General features: G+C 49.4%; 2 protein-coding genes across 9 annotated transcripts in view; both read left to right on the top strand.

The window, feature by feature from the left end:
- HM13 (histocompatibility minor 13) overlaps positions 1-23,830 on the top strand; it is a 55,315-nt gene that overhangs the window by 22,710 nt on the left and 8,775 nt on the right. For 6 of the 8 annotated variants that reach the window (XR_004274112.1, XR_004274111.1, XM_032295331.1 and 3 more), the window contains 6 exons: positions 6,639-6,727; positions 10,441-10,526; positions 10,619-10,744; positions 11,513-11,570; positions 17,027-17,110; positions 21,050-21,086. Coding sequence is in view for 6 of the 8 variants with exons in the window: in XM_032295331.1 (XP_032151222.1) it covers positions 6,639-6,727; positions 10,441-10,526; positions 10,619-10,744; positions 11,513-11,570; positions 17,027-17,110; positions 21,050-21,086 (480 nt within the window). In the remaining 2 variants the exon portion in view is untranslated. The remainder of the gene's footprint in view (positions 1-6,638; positions 6,728-10,440; positions 10,527-10,618; positions 10,745-11,512; positions 11,571-17,026; positions 17,111-21,049; positions 21,087-23,830) is intronic. The other 2 variants (XM_032295330.1, XM_032295326.1) reach the window with 1 other exon arrangement.
- Positions 8,295-9,805, top strand: LOC116562858 (malignant T-cell-amplified sequence 1-like). Its single transcript, XM_032295332.1, has one exon. The coding sequence runs from the start codon at positions 8,924-8,926 to the stop codon at positions 9,467-9,469; it is 546 nt and encodes a 181-aa protein (XP_032151223.1). The 5' UTR covers positions 8,295-8,923; the 3' UTR covers positions 9,470-9,805.

Genomic DNA, 23,830 nt, shown 5'->3' with positions numbered 1-23,830 from the left:
TTACTGTTATCTGTGTTAACTTGCCAGACAACTGTAAATGGGTCGCTTTGGCTTTCTTTCACACCTGTATAATAGTCAGGAAAACTGAAGCCCAGAGAGGTTAAGAAATTTGCTAGGATCACACCGCTGATAAGCAACAAAGCCAGGATTCAAACCCAGGTGTGGCTCCAGAGCCCATACTCTTCCCACTGCTATCCTAATTCAACTTGCCACACGCTCATGTCTTTTCAGTGGTGTAGGCCAGTTCATTAGAGGGGGCTGCTATTTTTATTTCGGACAGGCCAGTTCTCTGCTCTGCGGAACTATCCCACACATTACAAACAGTTGGCATCCTTGCCCTGCTTACCAAATGGGAGTTGCACACCAGTCTTCTCCAGCTTGTGACTATAAAGATGTCCCAGTATGTTTCTGTCTGCCCCCTTGAAGTGGTGCAGCCTCAGGTAGAGAACCACTGGTAGACCAAGACGTGGCCAGGGAAAGTTCCCAGAAGGAAGGAACTCAACTTGAACTTAGCTTTCTTTGAAGGGTAGGAAACCTGGAAGACATACAAAAGAGGGAGAGCCCAGGCCCTAGAAAGTTTGTCCACACTGAGGGCATAGGCAGAATCTGCTCCCCAAAGCACTGAAAGCCAATATGAGGCCGGGCGTGGTGGCTCACGCCTATAATCCCAGCACTTTGGGAGGCCAAGGCAGGTAGATCATGAGATCAGGAGATAGAGACCATCCTGGCCAACATAGTGAAACCCCATCTCTACTAAAAATACAGAAAAATTAGCCAAGTGTGGTGGCGTGCACCTGTAATCCCAGCTACTCAGTAGGCTAAGGCAGGAGAATCGCTTGAACCTGGGAGGCAGAGGTTGCAGTGAGCTGAGTTTGCGCCACTGTACCTCAGCCTAGCGATAGAATGAGACTCTGTCTCAAAAAAAAAAAAAGAAAGCCAACACGAATGTGGCATCATTCCCTCATTCTAGGCACAATGGCAGGACAGTGTGGTAGTCAGGAGCATAGGGTCAAGAGGCAGGCAATCCTGGGACCAACACCTGGCGCTGCCGGCTCTAATTTGTGTAAGTTACCCAAGCTCTGAGCATCAGTTCTTCTACCTATAAAATGGAGAGACTGCAGGTACCTCCTCAGAGGTGTGGGGAGTATCTAGTGAGCCCCAGGCGATAACATCCTTAGAGCACAGTGCCAAGCACACAGTGAGCCTGGCGGCTGGCCGAGGGTTACACAGCCACACTTCACATCTGTTATTCTAGTTGAGGTCACTGTTGTCCTCACCTGCACTGACTCTTCACCCACAAAATTTTATTCTAGCTAGCTTGAGAGAATTCTAGTCCAGCCCCCCCATGCTGAAAAGTGGAGGCCCACAGAACCTGAGTGACTGGGACACAACCAAGACAATGGCAGGCCCAGTCGCCCTTGCTCACAGGACAAACCTTTCCTTTCGCAGTGGACCTGGGGTGGGATGGGGCAGTCACTTCCAAGCACTGGGTGTCCTCCTTTCCCGTGCTGATTAGGATCTGCCCCATCTCTAGCCAATCCTACCCCAGCATCTGTGACAGGCTTGAGGCCCCCAAGTCTCCCCACAGCCCAGCCTCTGCCTCAGAAAGAACCCAGTGTGTTTTGAAAGCCACTGTTAGGCTGTGTGCTGAGGAACTGATTATTTAACATTATTGCAGCAACCCTACAATGAAGATCTTATCTCTACCCAGCTGCCCAGGCAGGGTATTTTGAACTTCTATCATCTTGACTTCAAAGACTTTTTTTTCCTTTTAGAACAATAACTAAGGGACATCGTCCCAAATTTCTTGTAGATTAATCAAGAAATAATAACTGGGCACAGTCGCTCACGCCTGTAATCCTAGCACTTTAGGAGGCCAAGGCAGGCAGATCACGAGGTCAGGAATTCAAGACCAGTCTGGCTAACATGGTGAAACCCCCTCTCTACTAAAAATACAAAAATTAGTCGGGCATGGTGGCACATGCCCAGCTACTCAGGAAGAATCGCCTGAACCTGGGAAGCAGCGGTTGCAGTGAGCCGAGATCATACCATTGCACTCCAGCCTGGGCAACAGAGTGAGACTCCATCTGAAAAATAAAATTAGCCAGGCATGGTAGCACATGCCTATAGTCCCACTCGGGAGGCTAAGGCAGGAGAATCGCTTGAACCTGGAGGCAGAGGTTGTAGTAAGCCAAGATCGCGCCATTGCACTCCAGCCTGGGTGGCAGAGCAAGACTCCGTCTCAAAAAAGAAAAAGAATAAGAATAATTGAGGTTGGGCATGGTGACTCATACCTGTAATCCCATTACTTTGGGAGGCCAAGGCAAGTGGATCATCTGAGGTCAGGACTTCAAGACCATCCTGGGCAACACGGTGAAAGCCCACCTCTAATAAAAATACAAAAAAGTAGGCTGGGCACAGTGGCTCATGCCTGTAATCCTAACGCTTTGGGAGGCTAAGCTGGGCGGATCACCTGAGGTTGGGAGTTCGAGACCAGCCTCACCAACATGGAGAAACCCTGTCTCTGCTAAAAATTCAAAATTAGCCTGGCATGGTGGTGCATGCCTATAATCCCAGCTACTCGGGAGGCTGAGGCAGGAGAATCCCTTGAACTTGGGAGGCGGAGGTTGCAGTGAACCAACATCACGCCATTGCACTCCAGCCTGGGCAACAAGAGCGAAACTCTGTCTTAAAAATATATGTATATAACAAAAAAGTAGCTGGCTGTGATGCCGAGTCCCTGTAATCCTGGCTACTCAGGAGGCTGAGGCAGGAGAATCGCTTGAACCCGGGAGGTGAAGGTCGCAGTGAGTTGAGATAGCACCACTGCATTCCAGCCTGGATGACAGAGGGAGACTCCATCTACAGAAGAAAAGAAAAGAAATAATTGATTGCCTATCTGTCTTTTAGCTACTTCATAATTTTTAGACATAGATATTATCAACAGAAAATAAAACCAACAACAGCTAAAACTACACATGGTAAAATGTATGGGTGACTAGAAACCAACAGAAGAATCATTTTCTTAATGAAATTTAGAGCAACAAAATTTGACCTAGGAAAACCATACCTTTTAAAAATAATGGATCTGCCGGGCATGGTGGCTGACACCTGTTATCCCAATATTTTGGGAGGCTGAGGCGAGCGGATCACCTGAGCTCAGGAGTTTGAGACCAGCCTGGACAACATGTTGAGACCCTGTCTCCACAAAAAATGCAAAAATTAGCCAGATACGGTGGTGCATGCCTGTGGTCCCAGCTACTCGGGAGGCTGAGGTGGGATGATTGCTTGAGCCTGGGAGGCAGAGGTTGCAGTGAGCTGTGATCATGCCACTCCAGCCTAGGTAACAGAGTGAGACCCCATCTCAAAAATAAAAAAATAAAAATAATGGCTAGCCATAGGCAGAAGGGATGCTCACCATATAGGGTTAAAGCTGGTCCACTAAAAAATTTGATGGGGACTAAAAAGTGTCAGATGAAGGAAACTGTTACTGTAAAATTTACATGGAAAAGAGCTGAATCCAATGAAAAGAGTTTTATAAGGTAGGGAATGATTTGATTGTGCTTTTTAGAAAGTTGGTCCACTAATTAAATTTATGTTTCTTCTTCAATTAAATTGAGTTTTCTTACATATTTTCTCAAGGAAAGTCTACAGTGTTGTTAGAATTTTGATCAGCTGCCTGTATCCACAAACTTAGACCTTCCTCGGGATCCAAACAACAGATCCAAAGGTTTAAGACAGGGAAATTGAGGCTCAGAAGGTTATGTGACCACCAGGATTCACAGCTGGTAAAGGCACAGTGAGGTTTTGAGCTCAGGTATGTCTGACTCCAAAACCACTATTCCTTACATTTTGGCAAAAGTGAAGGCGGGGGGGCTTAGAGAGGGTAGGCTGGCCACCTCCTGTCATTGAACCTGTGGTCTCCCGGGGATTGGCAGCGGAGAGGCCTGCTGAAAGGCTGCAGAGAGCTGCACCTGAGCTGTGTCAGCACGGGCCAAGGTTCTCTTAGGATTCCTTCCACCTCCACTGCCACCTCCTAGCCCACTTTAAGCCTCTTTGGGAACAAACCCCAGCCTCCGGTATTGGAGGAAGGCAGGGGCCATAGCCTGCCTTACCTTGTAAAGTCACCAAGATTCAAACCCAAGACATCCTTCCTGCAAAGGGAACCTTGGCTTACTTCATCATCTGTGTCTGAGCTCATGCCCCACCCAGCTGACCTTAGAGGGAAAAAAGGGCCAGATCTGCCACCCCAGAGGAGGAAGCAATGTCACCAGTTTCACTCACCCTACCTTCCACACCCAGGGGAGAAGGGCACCAGGATGTGGTTTGTCAGTGGGAAGCAATGACCTTTACGTTTGACATGAGCCACTGAGGGCCAGGAAGAATCCGCCTGCTACAAGTCTGCATTCAGAGTCATTCAGCAAGCATTTAGCAAATGTCTAGCAGGCACCAGGCATCTTCACCTCAAGGTGGGATGAAGATGATGAGACATCTGCTCTCATGTCCACAGACTTGCGTTAGCCAGGTCGCCTGACTCTTAGTGCTAAGCAGCCCCTCTTTTCTCAGAATAACAAAGATGTCAATCTAGAGGCTTGCTACTTGGAGTTGAAGCTGCAGTTACATTTATAGGTTGCTGATTTAATTATCTCAGTAGCCCTTCGAGAAAGGTATTGTGGCATTCCAGATGGGGAAACAGCTGCACAGAGCAGTTAAGTAACTTTCTCCCAAGAGCAGACCACTAATAAGGGCAGAGTTAGGATCTGAGCCCAGGAAGTCTGGCTCCAGAGTCCATGTCCTTAATTGTCACACTCTGCTGGTTGAGAAACTGAGCACCAAGCTCCTAAGGAAGAGACCAACTAAGCTGGGAAAAGGGCTTAGCTCTTCAGGCTGCCCCTCTGCCTCCATCTATACTTGCACTCACACCCTGGCTTCAGACTCCTCCAAAACTGATGCGGCAAACTAATCTGAAAGTTCTTCCAGTCAGCCACCCAGCTTCTGCCTCCCACCGCCTTAGAGCCCTGCTGTGGGAGCCCATTTCTGATTCTGCCCTTGCACCAGCTGCACCTCTGTTCACAAAGCCCTCCCATCATTCATGCCACAGCCCTACAGGCTGGGAGGGATCAGCTCTTTGACAAGGAGAGAAATGGAGGCCCAAAGATGGTTCCTTTTTTTTTTTTTTTGAGATGGAGTCTCACTGTCTTGCCTAGGCAGGAATGCAATGGCACAATCTTGGCTCACTGCAACCTCCCCCTCCTGGGTTCAAGCGATTCTCCTGTGTCAGCCTGCCAAGTAGCTGGGATTACAAACATGTATTATCATGCCCAGCTATTTTTTTCTATATTTTTAGTAGAGACTGGGTTTCACCATGTTGGCCAGGATGGTCTCAATCTTCTGACCTTGTGATCTGCCCGCGTCAGCCTCCCAAAGTGCTGGGATTACAGGCATGAGCCACTGCACCCGGCTGCCTGGCTAATTTTTGTATTTTTTCAGCAGAGATGAGGTTTCACCATGTTGGCCAGGCTGGTCTCCAACTCCTGACCTTAAGTGATCTACGCACCTCAGCCTCCCAGATGTTGGGATTATAGGCATGAGCCACAAAGCCTGGCCAGAAATGACTCTTGAATCTATACCTTGCTCCATGCCACCAGCATCTTTAGAAGAGAGTTCCTTTTCCCTCCCTTTATCACTGTGACCTGAGTACCTCCTGGCCTGCCTCATCCCTGCTAAAGACCCCATGCCAGGCAAACCATTCATCCTGCCTTCTTTCATATATTCATAGCAATGCTCTGAGATGGGTGGTAATGTTAGCCCTATTTACAGGTGAGAAGATTGAGGTCCAGGGAGACAGAGCCACTGAAATGGCTCTCCCACAGCCACATGGCAGAGCAGCCCTCAGGGCTGGGCCACCCAGGCTTGTAGCCACTCCACAGTACTACCACCAGGCTGGGTCAAGAGGCCCTGGTCGGCTAATCTTGCTCTGAAGAAGGTCCAGAAAAGGTCTCCACTTCCTGCCTGGTTAGGAGGTGGGGCATGCTGGGTAATCAGAGAATGGAGGCCAAGCTAGTCTTAAACAACAGAGAGGACTTGTGGAAGGAGTGAATGTGATGGTGATCCTGCCCAGGGGCTATGATTCATCTGGCCGATTGATTCCAGCTGAGTGCAAAAATCTCAGGCCTGTTGGAGAACAGAATGTCAAGTCATGAAGTAGGGTGGGGGTGACTGTCGGGTCATCTAACTTGATAGGTCTGAAAGGGAATCCACAAATATGCTTCTTGACAGGGGACTCATAGGTGGCATGTGGGCCAGACTCCTCTGCTCTCCCAAAAATGGTATTTTGCCTGAAAGTCTATCTACTTCTGCTTTGCATTTCTTTGATGTTAACAAAAAGGCGGTACAGAAATCACTAGGAGTGCAAAGACCTAGGTTTGAGTCTCAGCTGAGTTATAGGCCCCCAGTGTGACTCTGGGCAAGTCACTTACCTTTTGAGAACCTGGGTTTCCACATCTGTAGAGTGGAAACAATAACACCTGTCTATCAGGACAGCTTCAAGGGTGCCAGCTATAAATGGGGTAGGGGAGTGTTAAGGTTGACTACCCATGGGGGCTCTGTTTGCCAACTTGCTTTGTCTTTCCTTCCAGCCCCTTCATGAATAAGTTTTTTCCAGCCAGCTTTCCAAATCGACAGTACCAGCTGCTCTTCACACAGGGTTCTGGGGAAAACAAGGAAGGTCAGTGCTGCCCACCTTTCCGTAGTGTGCCTTGGGTGTCTTCCTCTGCCATTCCCTTTGTCTCTCCATTACTGGGGATCTCCAATAGAGCAAGTGATGGAAGAAGTGGGCTCTGAAATCTCATGGCCTGGATTCACATCCCAACTCTGCTGCTGCCTAGACGTGGGACCCTGGGTGAATGCCTTACCTCTCTGAGCATTGGGTGTTTTTGTTGGGGTTTTTTTTCCCCCATCTGTAAAATGAAAGTGTTAATCTAGTACCTCCTTTACGGTCGGTCACGTTGTAAAGATGGCAAGTCAATGATAAGTGGAAATCATTCAGCACGCTGCTTGGCTCATAGTGAGCACTCAGTAAAACTTGGCCTTTGTGACTATTTTATTTGTGTGTATTTTTAGTGTGATCACTGCCTCACCTAAGGTTTGAAAAGGGGGTTCCACAGCTCTTTTTCAAAAATAAAAACTGGCCAGACACAGTGTCTCATGCCTACAATCACAGGACTTTGGGAGGCCAAGACAGGATGATCACTTGTGACCCGGAATTTGAGACCAGCCTGGGCAACATAGTAAGACCTCATCTCTACAAAAAAATTAATTAAAAAAAAAAAAAATGCAAACTGTGGGGAATTGTGGAGATCTGGGATTTGCAGATTAATTAGGGTATGGATTCAAATGCTGTAACAAGATTATTAGTAGTTTGACCAAAGAGCAGGTATTTCTTTCTTTCTTTCTTTTTTTTTTTTTGAGTCTGAGTCTCGCTCTGCCACCCAGGGTGGAGTGCAGTGGCACGATCTTAGCTCACTACCACCTCAGCCAACTAAGTAGTTGGGATTACAGGGGTGTGCCACCACACCTAGCTCATTTTTTTGTATTTTTAGTAGAGATAGGGTTTTGCTATGTTGGCCAGGCTGGTTTCAAACTCCTGACCTCAAGTGATCCACCCACCTCACCACCTCAGCCTCCAAAGCGCTGAGATTACAGGCATGAGCCACCCTGCCCAGCAGGTATTTCTCTTGTGTAAAATACTAAGCCTGTGGAATATAGCACTCTTGCTTACTGGTGCCTAGCACCTTCTGCTGTGTCCCTAACAGCAATTTTATGATTGCTTTGTGCATCTCTGAGGAACCTGTCAAATAAACTTTTTTTTTTTTTTTAAGGATAAGCTTGGGCTGGGTGAGGTGGCTCACACCTGTAATCTCAGCACTTTGGGAGATTGAAGCAGGCAGATGACTTGAGGTTAGGGGTTCGAGACCAGCCCCTGGCCATTGTAGGGAAACCCGGTCTCTACTAAAAATACAAAAAAATTAGCCAGGGTGGTGCGTGCCTACAATCCCAGCTACTCGGGAGGCTGAGGCAGGAGAATCGCTTGAACCTGGGAAGGTGGAGGTTGCAGTAAGCCGAGATGGCGCCACTGCACTCCAACCTGGGCAACAGAGTGAGACCCTGTCTCAAAAACAAAACAAAAAATACTAAGGTTGGCCAGACACGGTGGTTCACTCCTGTAATCCCAACACTTTGAGAGGCTGACGCAGGAGGGTCACTTCAGCCCTGGAGTTCAAGGCTGCAGTAAGACACGGTCACAACACTGCACTCCAGCCTAGGCAACAGAGCAAGAGCCTGTCTAAAAAAATAAATAAATAAAATAGTAAAACAGCTAAGCTTGTACCACAGAGTCTTCAAGGTCCCAGGCCCCATCTATCTCATGCTCCGCCATATCCAGTGCTGGCCCTCGGATCAGAATGGTGTCATCACTCCACTGTCCACCCAGAGGGAAGGCGAGACATCCATATCCCCGGTCCATTTAGCTATGAGAAGCTGGAAAACGGCTGTGAGTCGGCCTCCTGTCCAGTTAGAACTAACTCAGGTTGCGCACCTCCAGTCTCCTCTTCCGGCAGGAAGAAAGCATTCCTATCACTTCCTGCTTCTCAAGCCCTACTGTTTCAGCGATCCTCATTGGAGGAATCAGCAGTCGAAAGAAGAGCAGGCCAAGCACTCTCGTGACGTGGCTTTCAGAGAGCGGAAGTTGTCACATTTCACCGAGCCGTAAAGCGCGCTGGCTGTGTCATCTTCCGGTTAGCGACAACGGCTCTGACCGTCCGACAGTCCGCGTGGCGCCCGCACCGGCCTTCCTGCGGCGGACTCTGCCGGAGCCTTCCAGATTCCGTTTGTTTCCCTGTTGTCGCACGCTTCACCCTGGATCATGTTCAAGAAGTTTGATGAAAAGGAAAGTGTGTCCAACTGCATCCAGTTGAAAACGTCAGTTATTAAGGGCATTAAGAGCCAACTGATAGAGCAATTTCCAGGCATTGAACCATGGCTTAATCAAATCATGCCTAAGAAAGATCCTGTCAAAATAGTCCGATGCCACGAACATACAGAAATCCTTACCGTAAGTGGGGAATTATTGTTTTTTAGACAAAGAAAGGGGCCTTTTTGTCCAACTCTAAGGTTGCTTCACAAATACCCTTTTATCCTGCCACACCAGCAGGTTGATAAAGGAGCTATCAAATTTGTACTCAGCGGAGCAAATATTATGTGTCCAGGTTTAACTTCTCCTGGAGCTAAGCTGTACCCTGCTGCAGTAGATACGATTGTTGCAGTCACAGCGGAAGGAAAACAGCATGCTCTGTGTGTTGGGGTCATGAAGATGTCTACAGAAGACATTGAGAAAATCAACAAAGGAATTGGCATTGAAAACATTCATTATTTAAATGATGGGCTGTGGCACATGAAGACATATAAATGAGCCTCAGAAGGAATGCGTTTGGGGGACTAAATGTGGATATTGATTGTGCTGTATGTGTGTTTGTGTCTGTGTGTAACAGCGTGAAAACACCGCCTCTGTGGTTATACTAAATAAGTTTAACAGATACTTTAAAGAAAACAAATCAGGATGCTGTTACCACAGAGGAAAAAACAAATTAGGGGACAAGCAGCAAGCAGTCGGCTACACTCTGGAATCTGAAAGCAGTGGCTGGACCCTGTGACTCTCAAGCTCCACAGCCTCTCTTGTCCTCTTTTTAGGAAGCTTGGAAGCAAACAAGAATATTCTAACATCAGGATGTTTACCACAAGGCCCCCCACAAAAGCAGCCTTGGGGACTCCCGCCTTTCCTTAAGACCTGCATCTCTTAGCTTCTTCACTGTCTGCTAATGAACTAAGGCTGCCGCTAACCTTCTTCATCCCTTTGGTGGCAAAGTAGAAAGATTCCAGAATTAACTCAGACTTTCTTTTAGACCTGGGCTCAGTGGCAGTTGACACTAACTGAGCACCTGCTATGTGCCAGGCACTGTGCTGAATGCATTGTAAGGACTTTCTTATTCCCCACAGGAGCCCTAAGAGGGGGTGCTATTATCCCCTCTTTACAGACAAAGAAACCGAAGCTCAGAGAGGGAACTGCCTCCCTCAGGGTCACCCAGCTACAAGTGACAAAGCCTGTGCTTCTAACACCAAAGACCACTTCCCACTGACCCTGTGCCAGGCTTGAATTCTCTCTGGGCCTCCGTTCCCTCCTCTAGGAAATTGGAGGGCTTGGGGTGGCTCCAGTGAGCTCTCCCCTTCCTAAAATTCCTACCAATGTGGGGCAGCCAAGGCTTAGCCCCCCAGCCTGTGAACCCCTGACAGTGCCCACAGCCATGCCCTCCTCCGTCCAGGGGCTGACAGGTGGGAGGGGCAGCCCCGCCCTGGGGAGTGGACTTACCCAGCCTCTCTGCTCAGAAATCGTCAATTATGAATTTGACACCAAGGACCTGGTATGCCTGGGCCTGAGCAGCATCGTTGGCGTCTGGTACCTGCTGAGGAAGGTGAGTAGCCAGGGCCTGGGCAAAAGGGGAGGATGGGGTTGACAGGGCAGGGTGGGGCACAGCAAGCCGGTCTCATTCCCCGTTTTCCTCAGCACTGGATTGCCAACAACCTTTTTGGCCTGGCCTTCTCCCTTAATGGAGTAGAGCTCCTGCACCTCAACAATGTCAGCACTGGCTGCATCCTGCTGGGCGGACTCTTCATCTATGATGTCTTCTGGGTGAGTCAGGCAGGGATGCCAAGGATGTCTAGCTCCAGGGCTGTCTCACCTTCCTACTACCCTGCCTCTCTGGCCCAAGTGCCAGTCATCTGATGGAGAGCAGCTGTTTGGGGCTGAAGGTTCAGACCCCAGAGTCCTCTCTGGGTCCATCTGTGAAATGGAGCCAGAGAGAACAGATTCCACCTCTTTCTGGGAACACACTCCATCCACCTGTTTGTCTTCCTTGCTAGCAGCTCCCTCAGCAAGGGAGTTGAGACTCAGAGAAGTTCAGGTAGGGGTGGAAGAATGTTGATGAATGGGCCCAGAAAGGGCATTGACCTGGGAAGACAGAGACCAGCTGTGCTCAGCTGCACACCAGCCCTGGCCTGTGATGCCTCTCACATTCACTCTGAGAGGCATCACGGAGGGACTGAGGTCAGCCTAACTCAGGCACTGTTTCCCTGGCCCCAGGCAGCCTCTTGCCCTCTTGAGTGGGTGGCGCTAGGGGACTTTATCACTTGAGAGGAACAGAACCATGAACAAACATAGCCTGCCTGGCTTGGGCCATCAGAGGTTCTTTCTATACTCCCTCAAAATTCCCCTCTTTGTTTCCCAGAACCAGTATCAGTGGCTACCTCACCCCAACTTCAGATCTGCACTGGAGCCCCTCCCAGCTCTCTGCCCCACTCCCACTAGGTCTTAGGCAGCAGCACATCTAGAAGCCCAGGGACAGCCATTCTTTCCCCCCAGCCCCTCACTTCCCTTCAAACTACTCTTCTCTCCTTCTAGGTATTTGGCACCAATGTGATGGTGACAGTGGCCAAGTCCTTCGAGGCACCAATAAAATGTAAGTGACTGCCTCACCACAGGGAACCCCTTCCCCCACCCTCACCGGGCCTTGCCCTCACAGTTCCTGTTTCAGTCAGTGCATCTCCCTATCTCTTTCCCATGTCCCTCTTCCTCCTGTGGCTCTCCAGCCTGGTTTCCCTTTCCTCATTGATTCATCTGGCTGCGTTCATCCTTCTCAGGCCTGGCCTCTGGCCACTTGGTCGTGGTGCACATGATGTGAAATGAGCCAAAATGGGAGCAGGCATGGAGAGGAAGTGTTTAACCCAGCCTGGGGGTTGCGGGGTGCATGCAGAGGCTTTCCGGGAGAGGAAACCTCTAACCCGAGACCTGTAGCACCCCTCACTGGGATCCCCTCAGAGTGTCTGTGCTGTCTATTCCGTGCCTCTCAAACTGCCTTGGTTTTGTTCTTCAGTGTATCCATTGTTTATAAGTAATAGAAAATCCACTGATAGATTGAGCATCTCTAATTCGAAAATCTGAAATCGAAAATGCTCCAGGACCCAAAACTTTTTGAGCACTGACATGACATCACAAGTGGAAAATTCCACACATAAGGACTTAACATGAACTGTGTTTCATTCAGAAAATTATTTTTAATTATTGTAAAACTCTTTAGGAGGCTGAGGCAGGAGGATCACTTGACACCAGCAGTTCAGGACCAGCCTGGGTAACAGCAAGACCCTGTTCCTACAAAAAATTTAAAATATTAGCTAGGCATGGTGACACACACCTGTAGTCCTAGCTACTTGGGAGGCTGAGGCAAGAGGATCACTTGAGTCTGGGAGTTTCAGGCCAAAGTGAGCTATGATCATGTCCATTTAAACTTGGGTTCTGTCCCCAAAATATTTCATTATGTATATGCAAATATTCCAGAATTCAAAAAAGGTCTGAAACATTTCTGGTTGAACCATTTCAAATATGGGTTACTCAACCCGTATAACTCTTTAAATACGGGGGAAATTTTGTCATCTTACACTACAGCAAGCCCGGGGTAGAAGGCTCAGAGTGGCTTAATGGCACTCTCTTCACAAAGAGTCAAGGTTACGTCAGTGCTCCCACCCCAGCATTCTCAGCATGTCCACCGCCCCCCTTAGGTCATCCCTTCATGGTGCCAAGACGGCTGCCACAGTTCCTAGCACTGACTCCTCACATAGCCGTGTCCAGAAAAATAAAAGGGAAATTATGTCTCAGGGAGAGATGGTTTTTCCCAAATCTCCCGTGCAGCCTCCCTCATACTTTGTTGGCCAAAACTGGGTTACAGGCCCAAGTCTAAACCATTCATCAGTGACGGGATAGGAAAGCATGATTGGCTTAGAGTTTAAGCTTTAGACTAGCGGAGAATCACCTCCTGGGATTACAAGGCTCAAAGAGGGGAACAGAATCCATCAGGCATTCTAGCAAGGAAGCGAGGAAGATGCTGCGGGGGACAGGCAGCAGCAAGTGCATGCCGTGGAAGCACTGGCTCGTGGCGACAGGCAGTCATGGGGGGAGATTTGGGGAGATTCCACTCAGGGAATCAAGAAATAGCTGTCATTTTTTTTTTTTTTTTTTTTTTTTTTTTTTTTTTTTGGATGGAGTTTCGCTCTTGTTACCCAGGCTGGAGTGCAATGGTGCGATCTCGGTTCACCGCAACCTCCGCCTCCTGGGTTCAGGCAATTCTCCTGCCCCAGCCTCCTGAGTCGCTGGGATTACAGACATGCGCCACCATGCCCAGCTAATTTTTTGTATTTTTAGTAGAGACGGGGTTTCACCATTTTGACCAGGATGGTCTCGATCTCTTGACCTTGTGATCCACCCGCCTCGGCCTCCCAAAGTGCGGGGATTACAGGCTTGAGCCACCGCGCCCGGCCTGAAATAGCTGTCTTTCTTGTGATTCATTCCACCACTGCAGACAGGCTTGCTCCCTGCACTGGGGAGAGCTTCATGGCCACAAACAGCTCCTAAATTCTGTGGTGCCAGCTTAGTGACCCCAGAGGAAAACCGGTTTCTCCCAGAATAAACCTACAAGTCCTGGCCTGGCCCATGAGCCAGACACTTACACTGGAGAGATAGAGGATCGTGATGGACAGGCTAGGGACACTGCCCACTCCAGTGCTTGGGGGCAGAGTATTAGAATTGGCAGCCTCCCAGAACGAAGTGTGCAAAGGGAGGGCAGTTCTCCAGAGCCAGGGAATAGATGCTGAGCCAGCCGGAGCAACAGCTATTCCCCACATGCCTTGATGGATGAGCCCAGGGGTGCGGAAGCCCAGACAACCCAGCCAGTGTGTTAGGAAAATCTTTTCTGAGTCATGAAGGATGAATACACATTTCCCAAGCATGCGGGGGCAATATGGCATTTGAAAGATAGTGTACAGCTTCAGCAAAGGGCTGCAAGCAGGAAGGTGCATGGAGAGTCCTGGGAGCAGAGAATCAGGGAGTGGGTGTAGCTGAGTGCAGTGGAAAGAGGTGGGCAGAGGCCAGATTTGGGAAGCCAACGATTCCACTGCAGGGAGCTTGGACAGTGCCCTGCAGGCCATTGGAAGGCTCGGAGCAGGGAAGTGGTACTGTCATATTTGGTTTCTGATATGTAGGGTCTGGTTTTCTGGGCTAGAGAGAAGACCCACTGCCTTCTCCTGCTATGACTAGAGCTCAGTGGTAGAAAGGCAGAACAGTGAAGTGCACATATGCTGAAGTCAGTCTGCTGGGACTTGAATCTCAGCTCTGCCACTTGCTGACTGCATGGCCTTGGGGAGGAGACTTGTCCTCTCTGAACCCTGGTTTCTAGAACTGTAAAATGGAGACAGTAGTCTCTGCCACATCGAATTGAATGGTACCAGGATTGAGAGAAGAAATCTGTTAATCACTGTGCATTGTGCATTAAAGGCAGGAAGAGGCAGGCAGGGCAAGGGTACCTATCCATGTATTAGAGAACCACAAGCTTTACCCAGAACCCCTGTGCACCTCTGTGTACATATTGTCAGCCAGATGGAGGTTGCAGTGAGCCAAGATCGCACCACTGCACTCCAGCCTTGGTGACAGAGTGAGGCTCCATCTAAAAATATATATATATTTATATATATATGATAAAAACTTTTTTAATGGCTGGCGTGGTGGCTCACGCCTGTAATCCCAGCAGGCGTGGATTTGTACACACTGTTTGCTACCCCATAGTAGCAGTTGGGAGGCCGAGGCAGGCAGTTCGCGAGGTCCGGTGATTGAGATCATTCTGGGCAACACAGTGAAACCCCATCTCTACTAAATATACAAAAAAAATTAGCCAGGTGTGGTGGCAGGCACCTGTAATCCCAGCTACTGGGAGGCTGAGGCAGGAGAATCACTTGAACTCGAGAGGTGGAGGCTGCAGTGAGCCGAGATCACGCTACTGCACTCTAGCCTGGGTGACAGAGCAAGACTCCATCTCAAAAAAATTTTTTTCCTGTAATCCCAGCACTTTGGGAGGCCGAGGCGGGTGGATCACGAGGTCAAGAGATCGAGACCATCCTGGTCAACATGGTGAAACCCCGTCTCTACTAAAAATACAAAAAATTAGCTGGGCATGGTGGTGCGTGCCTGTAATCCCAGCTACTCAGGAGGCTGAGGCAGGAGAATTGCCTGAACCCAGTAGGCGGAGGTTGCGGTGAGCCGAGATCGCGCCATTGCACTCCAGCCTGGGTAACAAGAGCGAAACTCCGTCTCAAAAAAAAAAAAAAAAAAAAAATTTTTTAAATATTGTTGGCCAGAGCTGACCCCCTACCTACCTGCAAGAGAAGTAAGGAATTCAAGGAACAAGATTTTCCTGATTGGCTTAGTCTTGCACCACGCTTGACCTGTCACCTGGAAAGGCTGCCTCACTCAAAACAAGGACTGGGTTAGTAAAGAAGGCCCGGAGTGGCAGTTAACAGTGTGTACAATCATCTGATTTCACTACCACCCTGAGGGGTCGGTCCCATTGTCCCCCCATTTCACAGGTGACAAAACTTCAGCAGATAAGTAAGCTGTGCAGAGCACAGAGCTAGGCCTCCAACCTGCAGGTCTGACGCCAAAGCCCACTTGTGACTGCTCTTCTGATGAAGTGCAGTTATAGCCTTTTGCTATAACTAGACACAGGGAGGCGTTTCTCCCTAATCTGCTGTATTTATCCAAACAAGCTGTCCAGCAAGATTTCTTAGTGAGGGTGTTTTTTTGTTTTTTTGTTTTTTTTGAGACAGAATCTCACTCTGTCCCACAGGCTGTACAGTGGTGTGATATCAGCTCACTGCAATCTCCACCTCCCGGGTTCAAGCAATTCTCCTGCCTCAGCCTGCTGAGTAGCTGGGATTACAGGTGCGCACCACCATGCCCAGCTAATTTCTGTATTTTTTAGTAGAGATGGCGTTTCACCATGTTGGTCAGGCTGGTCTCAAACTCCTGACCTCTATCCTCCTCAGCCTCCCAAAGTGCTGGGATTATAGGCATGAGCCACCACGCCCAGCAGAGTCAGGAATTTTAAGGAAGGAATCTGCAGGTATGTGGCCTTTTCTCCCTCAGCAAATACAGAAGGCGTTTATAGCCCAGGCTCACCCTGCGTCAGAACAACGGCCACCATCTGTCCATACCTCTGTTACAGTGAGATGCGAAGCCTTTTAGATATCAGCACTGTGTGGCTCTTTTCTTTTATACACTGGGCTTTAGGGTAAATCCCATTTAACCAAAGGCTTCTGTAGCTATAAAAAGGCATTGAAATAGGCCGGGCGCGGTGGCTCACGCCTGTAATCCCAGCACTTTGGGAGGCCGAGGCGGGTGGATCACGAGGTCAAGAGATCGAGACCATCCTGGTCAACATAGTGAAACCCCGTCTCTACTAAAAATACAAAAAATCAGCTGGGCATGGTGGCGCGTGCCTGTAATCGCAGCTACTCAGGAGGCTGAGGCAGGAGAATTGCCTGAACCCAGGAGGCGGAGGTTGCGGTGAGCTGAGATTGCGCCATTGCACTCCAGCCTGGACAACAAGAGCGAAACTCCGTCTCAAAAAAAAAAAAAAAAAAAAAAAAGACATTGAAATTAATATGGTTATTTGGTTATAGCTCAGTAAAGGCATTAAACCTTCACCCTAGATGACCCCAGATTCCTCCCCACTCTAACCAGCTGTGACTCCAGATCGAGGCATTGCCCTGCATCCTCTTACCTCCTCATCCCCCACCTCCTACCCAGAAACATAAATGTGTGAGTTTCATACAACAAGAATGGGGAGTTAGAAGTCAAAGCAAGCTGGGAATACAAAAATGGGGCGGGTGCCTGTAGTCCCAGCTGCTCAGGAGGCAGGAGAATCACTTGAGCCTGGGAGGCAGAGGTTGCAGTGGGCAGAGATGAGGCCCTTGCACTCCCAATTGCAGTCCTCATTGCACTAGGCAATAGAGCAAGACCCTGTCTCAAAAATAAATAAATAAAGTAAGCTGGGCTCCAGCTGATTCCTCACATCCGTGCCTCCCCCTACAGTGGTGTTTCCTCAGGATCTGCTGGAGAAAGGCCTCGAAGCGGACAACTTTGCCATGCTGGGACTTGGAGATATTGTGATTCCAGGTGAGCCTGCTGGGGTGGGGGCCATGTGCAAGGGGTGGAGAGGGTATTCCCTGGAGCAGGGGGGTTACCGCTAAACAGACAGGCTTACCAGCTGAGAAATGAGGCTGGATCAGGCCAGGGTTTGGTGAAGGGTTCCACCTTAACATGCATTTATGGAGTGCCAGTCGGGTGCCATGCCCCAGGCTAGGCCCTGGTCAGGCATCAGTGAACAAGACTGTCCTCGCAGATCCTCTGGTCCAGGTGAACAGATGTTACTCAGGAACTACAAAAGTAAAAGTCTAATAACAGAGGTACACTCTGAAAAAGCACGTTTCATGACAGTCTTAATGGACTGGACCCCTCTCACACATACCGACACATACCGACACATACACATACGCCTTCCCCAGCGTCTGCAAGCATCACAGGTGTACCAGAATTGCCATAGCCACGTGGCTCCTCCTCCCTGTGCTGAGACGTCTCCAGGGAGAACACACACATGGGCTCCTGTGTCTGCACTCTGGGCAGAGGAGCATGTGCATGCACACCTGCTTGTCTGCAGAAGCTGGCCTTTGAGCCCCTGGATCTACATGTGGATTCTAGCCAGTGTGTCTGTGGGTATGGACACAGGGGCCCCGTCCACAGTCCAAGCAGGAAAGCATGTCCCGTGTACCCACAGCCTGTCCTCACTTTGGGGCAGGAGCAGCTCAAACTACCAGCCAAGAAAGAGACTAAGGGTAAAGCTGAGCAGCCACTCTGAAGGCAGCTGAAGTGGCTGAGGCTTGGGTGCTCTGTGTCTGCTCATCTGGGCCCAGTAGTGGGGGCAGTGAACCCTAGGAACATACTTGTCTTCCTAGTCTCAGAGTCAGAGAGTTAGAAACTTGCTTAAAAGAAGAAGCTTTTTGCAGATGGAGCCAGTGTAGGAAAAAAAAAAGAAGAAGAAGAAGGTTTTGGCTGGGCACAGTGGCTCACACCTGTAATCTCAACACTTTGGGAGGCTGACTCGGGGATTGCTTGAGGCCAGTTCAACACCAGTCTGGACAACATAACAAGAACTCATCTCTACCAAAAAAAAAAAAAAGCCAGTTGTGTTGGCTAATGCCTTTAGTCCCAGCTACTCTGGAGACTCAGGTAGGAGGATCGCTTGAGCCCAGGAGTTCAAGGCTGCAGTGAGCTATGATTGTGCCACTGCACTTCAGCCTGGGTGACAGAGTGACACCCTGTCTCTTTTCTTCTTCTTCTTTTTTTTTTTTTTTTTGAGATGGAGTCTTGTTCTGTCACCCAGGCTAGAGTACAGTGGCATGATCTCAGCTCACTGCAACCTCCGCCTCCTGGGTTCAAGCCATTCTCCTGCCTCAGCCTCCCCGGAAGCTAGGATTACAGGTGCACACCACCACACCCAGCTAATTTTTGTATTTTTAGGAGAGACAGGGTTTCACCATGTTGGCCAGGCTGGTCTTGAACTCCTGACTTCGTGATCCACCCGCCTCAGCCTCCCAAAGTGCTGGGATTACAGGCATGAGCCGCTGTGCCCAACTGCAACCCTGTCTCTTAAAGAAAGTTTGGTCTGGGCAACATAGACCCCATCTCACTGCAGCAGTGATTTTGCCTACTCCTGCATTGCCCATGGTGTCTGGTATATAGGCACTTGATAAGCATTTGGGCAGACACACAGTGTGACGTAGTATGGTACTATGAGGTGCCAGCACCATACTATGTCTATCTCTATATATAGATATGGATATAGTTTGGGGGTTTTTTTGTTGTTGGTTTTTTTTTTTTTTTTTTTTTTTTTTGAGACAAGAGTCTCGCTTTGTCACCCAGGCTGCTGGAATGCAGTGATGCCATCTTGGCTCACCACAACCTCCGCCTCCAAGGTTCAAACAATTATCCTGCCTCTGCCTCCCAAGTAGCTGGGACTACAGGCATGCGCCACCACGCCTGGCTAATTTTGTATTTTTAGTAGAGACAGGGTGTTACCATGTTGGCCAGAATGGTCTCAAACTCCTGACCTCAGGTGATCCACCTGCCTCGGCCCACCAAAGTGCTGGGATTATATGCATGAGCCACCGTGCCCAGCCAGGGTGTTAGGTACTTTTTCTGTGTTATGTTTACTTCTCCCAGCAGTCCAGTGAGATAATGGGCATTTCCATTTTACAGATGAGGAAACTGAGGTTCAAAGAGATGGTATGACTTGCCTAAGGCAGTGGGGATGTGGGCGCGAACCCATGTGTCTTCATAATTTTCAGTGCTGTGAGGCAGGGAGACTTGCTTCCCCAGTGGAAGGCAGCTCCATCAGACAGAAGAATGGAGTCCTGTAAAGCATCTGGCTCACTCTCCAGGGCATGGTCTGTCAGGCACTCACACAAACTTCCCCCATGTCCTTGTCATAAGTTCTGGGCTTGAGACATGCACAGGACATCTCAGCATATCTTCCCTCCCCTACGCTCTATATATATCCCCGGTCGTTCCACAATCACAATAAATGTAAGTTGATCACGTCCTCACAGAGTCTCGGTGGAGCGTTGTTTGGAAGCCCAGATGTGCTTTAGGAGTGAAAGGCCCTGGCAGAGCTCTAGCCCCTGGATTAGCTGGAGAAGACCTGTAGAAATCAGCCTCGAGGGGGCGCTGAGTTCCCTGCTTGTTTCCAGAATGACTGCAGTGTCTGCTTTCTCCCCCGCCAACTCCCCACTCCCACAGAGTATTCATCAAGAACTCATTCATTTCCCTCTTTAAAATTAATTATATGTTGACAGGCAGTGCTTCTTATCAGCGCCTGCCTTCAACTAAATGAGACGCAGAGCCCCGAGACCAGCGAGGGAGGCAGACACACAAGATGTGTGTACAGCACACAGAGGCAAGACTGCCTGGCTGTGTTTGGGGATGCTGAGCCTTCTGGGATGTCTCTTTTTCTTTTTTCTTTTTTAGCAGAACCATTGCTTACAATTGGCTTGGTTTTGAAGTTTCAGAGTGTGGTGGGTGAACCGAGGTAACCATCTCCTGTGCTCCTGTGGAGCCTCCAAATAGCCCGTTGTGTGCCCCTCCTCCTTCCCCCTCCAGCCACACACTGCCACTGGGGCCTTTTTCAAAATCTGTTCAGGTTGTTCTCTTGCTCAGAACTCTTCCATTGCATCTCTTCACTCACAATAAAGACCCACCTCCTCCTCATGGGCCTTAGGCCCTTGCAGGGCTGGTCCATCTCCTCATCTCCTGCAGTGAGCAAGCTGCCTTACTGGCCCCTACCTCCTGAGCCTTCTCCAGGACCTTTGTACATGCTGTTCTCTCCTCCTGGCATGTGTCATTTCCAAGAAGCCTGCCTTCTTTCCCCTCCTCTATCCCTGTCCAGCCTAGGTCTCATCCTGTTACACCTTCTCACAACATAGGAAGCATAATTCTCCTGCCTCAGCCTCCCAAGTAGCTAGAATTACAGCCGAGTGCCACCACATCTGGCTAATTTTTGTGTTTTTTGTAGAGACAGGGTTTCACCGTGTTGTCCAGGCTAGTCTCAAACTCCTGACCTCACGTAATCCACCCTCCCAAAATAGAAGCACTCTTTCAAAGTTACATTCTCACAGTGATTTCCGTGACTATTTGAGGTCTGTCACAGTGTGACTGCTCTGTCCCCTGGCTGAGCTCTGTGGGAGCAGTCATTTTGCCTACTCCTGCTTGCCCATGGTGCCTGGTACGTAGGCACTTGATAAGCATTTGGGCAGACAGTGTGACATAGTGTGGTGCAGTGAGGTGCCAGGTCATTGTAGTCCCAGGCCAAAGTCCTGGGGCCTTCTCACTGTTCTAGGCAGAGAAATGGGACTTTCTGCTGGCACTTGAGACTATTGGCCACACCCTTGGTCTCCGGTGATTGCTTCATGACAGAGAACCAGGTTGGGGACCAGAACCCAGTCTCTTGCTCACTGCCGTGCTGCCTCCCTGCCACTCTCTAACCCTGGCTTTCTCCCACAGGGATCTTCATTGCCTTGCTGCTGCGTTTTGACATCAGGTGAGTGAGTGAGGACCTACCCCAACATGGGGTTCTCCAGGGGTTCTCCAGTGGCTTTCAGGAGCCCTGAGAAGGTATGTCAGGGGACCAGGCCCTCCACCCCCACAGCAACCAGAGCAATTCTGATTGTATCTGCAGTTTGCATTTTGAAGTTCGATGTGTTTGAAGAGTTTGTGGTCAAAAAAATGTTTTAAGAATCACAGGCCAGCCAGGTGCGGTGGCTCACGCCTGTAATCCTAGCACTTTGGGAGGCCGAGGTGGGTGGATCACCTGAGGTCAGGAGTTCAAGACCAACCTGGACATCATGGTGAAACCCCATCTTAAAAAAATAAAATAAGCCGGGCGCGGTGGCTCAAGCCTGTAATCCCAGCACTTTGGGAGGCCGAGGCGGGTGGATCACCAGCTCAAGAGATAGAGACCATCCTGGTCAACATGGTGAAACCCCGTCTCTACTAAAAATACAAAACATTAGCTGGGCATGGTGGCACGTGCCTGTAATCCCAGCTACCCAGGAGGCTGAGGCAGGAGAATTGCCTGAACCCAGGAGGCGGAGGTTGCGGTGAGCCGAGATCGCGCCATTGCTCTCCAGCCTGGGTAACATGAGTGAAACTCCGTCTCAAAAAAAATAAAATAAAATAAAATAAAAAAGAATCATAGGCCAAGAGATTGAAAGCCACAAGGGCCTGGTGGTAGTCACAGTGCTTTCTCACTGTGAGACCTTAACAAGTGGCCTGACGTTTCTGAGCCTCCAGTTTCTCATCTTGAGTTAATCACAAGAGTTCCTACCATGAAAATCAGGAGAGAGTGCTGAGCACACACTGACCTCGGTAGCTCTTGGGTGAATCCAGTTGCAGTCATCATCATCATCTTTTATCAGCCTAGCGTCAGTCACCATGTCTCAGCTGCTCTAGCCGTTCCTGCCCTCTCCTTACGCAGACATTTTTCAGCCTGTCGTAGACAGTGAGCACGAGGGAGAGAAGGAGGCCAACTTAGGGTCAACATTTAAAACACAGAGAAGGGCCGGGCGCGGTGGCTCAAGCCTGTAATCCCAGCACTTTGGGAGGCCGAGGCGGGTGGATCACAAGGTCAAGAGATCGAGACCATCCTGGTCAACATGGTGAAACCCCGTCTCTACTAAAAATACAAAACATTAGCTGGGCATGGTGGCACGTGCCTGTAATCCCAGCTACTCAGGAGGCTGAGGCAGGAGAATTGCCTGAACCCGGGAGACGGAGGTTGCGGTGAGCCGAGATCGCGCCATTGCACTCCAGCCTGGGTAACAAGAGCGAAACTCCGTCTCAAAAAAAAAAAAAAAAAAAAAAAAAAAACACAGAGAAGGCCTTATCCGAGTTAATGCACCTGTGCAATGGGGCTTGCCGTCAGCAGGGGGCACCAGCAACTGCTCCGTCATTTTATGCTCGGTCGCCCCAGTGAGAGCTGGCGGTGTGTGCACTTAACTTTGAGGTGGTTTGTGAACTTCTCTTTATCTCTTCATGCCTGACAGTTGCAAAAGCAGTAATAACAGTGACAGTGGTAATGAGAAACTACCAGCATCATTGAAATCCGGTTTCCATGTGAAACAGGTTTTTCCCACTCACGTGCACCTGGGTTACTTGTATAGCGCCACTTTGAACCTTATGAGTATATGGGCTCACAGTCGCCTTTGGAAGAGACCTGGCTGGTTTATAAGTAGAGGGATGTCCATGCCAGCCATCTCTACTCCTGGCTGCTCAGAGGTAATACAAAGTGAAACCCACAAGAACCCCGCAGGCTATTTGCTGAAGAGACAGCTTCAGCTGCCAGCACTCTCAGAAGCAGAGTCTCATTTCTAGCCTGGGCTCACAGCATAAGCAGCTCCTCAGCTGATTCCAGAATCAGTGCAACATTCCCAAAGGGTGTCACTTAAACCCCAGTTCTCACAGTAGGTAAGTTCTCAGTGTACTTGCAGCTGAAGGCTTAGAAGCACCCAGGGCAAACAGAGAAAGGGGTCAGAAGTACTCATTCATTCCACAAATTTTAGTGGAGTCCATAGTACTGGCTGGGCACGTCCTAGGCACTGAGGACGTGCACAGGTTATGGAGCTGGCGTTGGAGAGAGAAGTCACGTGATGGCAATGCCAAGCTACATAGGATTCATCTGTTCTGAAACTGATCTTGGATGAATCACCTCCAGGAAGCCAGTGGCATTTTATTCATGCACCCAGCATCTAGTTAGTGCCCACAAATAAGCTACTGATTATATCCACTGCACTTAAAAGTAGTAACTTACCTTTGTAGTTTCTGTATCTGTGTTTCTCAAAGCATGATCCAATGGTATGAGATCCACCTCAGATGTTTTTCAAAATGCAGATTGCTGGGCCTTGCCCTAGACCTATTAGATCAGACTCCCTGGGGTTGGGACCTAGAATCCTGCATTTTTTCACAAGCTTTCCAGATGATTTTTATGCTGACTAAAGTCTTAAAGCCACTGTTCTAGGTTATAGCATTTGGTATTCATAACCACCAGGGAGATGAGCTCCTCGCTTTCCCATTTTGCAGATGAGTAAACTGAGTCTAAGAGAAGGAAAGCAACTTGTCCAGAGACATATAGCTGGGGGCAGTACCAGTGTGCACACCTACCTCCAGACTCCCAGCCAGAGCTCAGTCACCCCCCACAGCCTCTGGGGTCTTCCCCAGCTCCCTCAGAAGGGTTGTCACTGCCCCAGTCCCTGTATCTAATCCTGCTCCTCTTTCTTCACACCTTCC

This window comes from Sapajus apella, unplaced genomic scaffold (assembly GCF_009761245.1).
Source record: "Sapajus apella isolate SASKATOON/1434 unplaced genomic scaffold, GSC_monkey_1.0 scaffold33, whole genome shotgun sequence".
NCBI classification, from domain to species: domain Eukaryota; kingdom Metazoa; phylum Chordata; class Mammalia; order Primates; family Cebidae; genus Sapajus; species Sapajus apella.
This window is presented reverse-complemented; position numbering and strand designations above follow the sequence as displayed.

What these genes read in the sequence shown, in the direction of transcription:
- LOC116562858 (XM_032295332.1), top strand. Translation starts at nt 8,924, where the DNA reads ATGTTCAAGAAGTTTGATGAAAAGGAAAGTGTGTCCAACTGCATCCAG.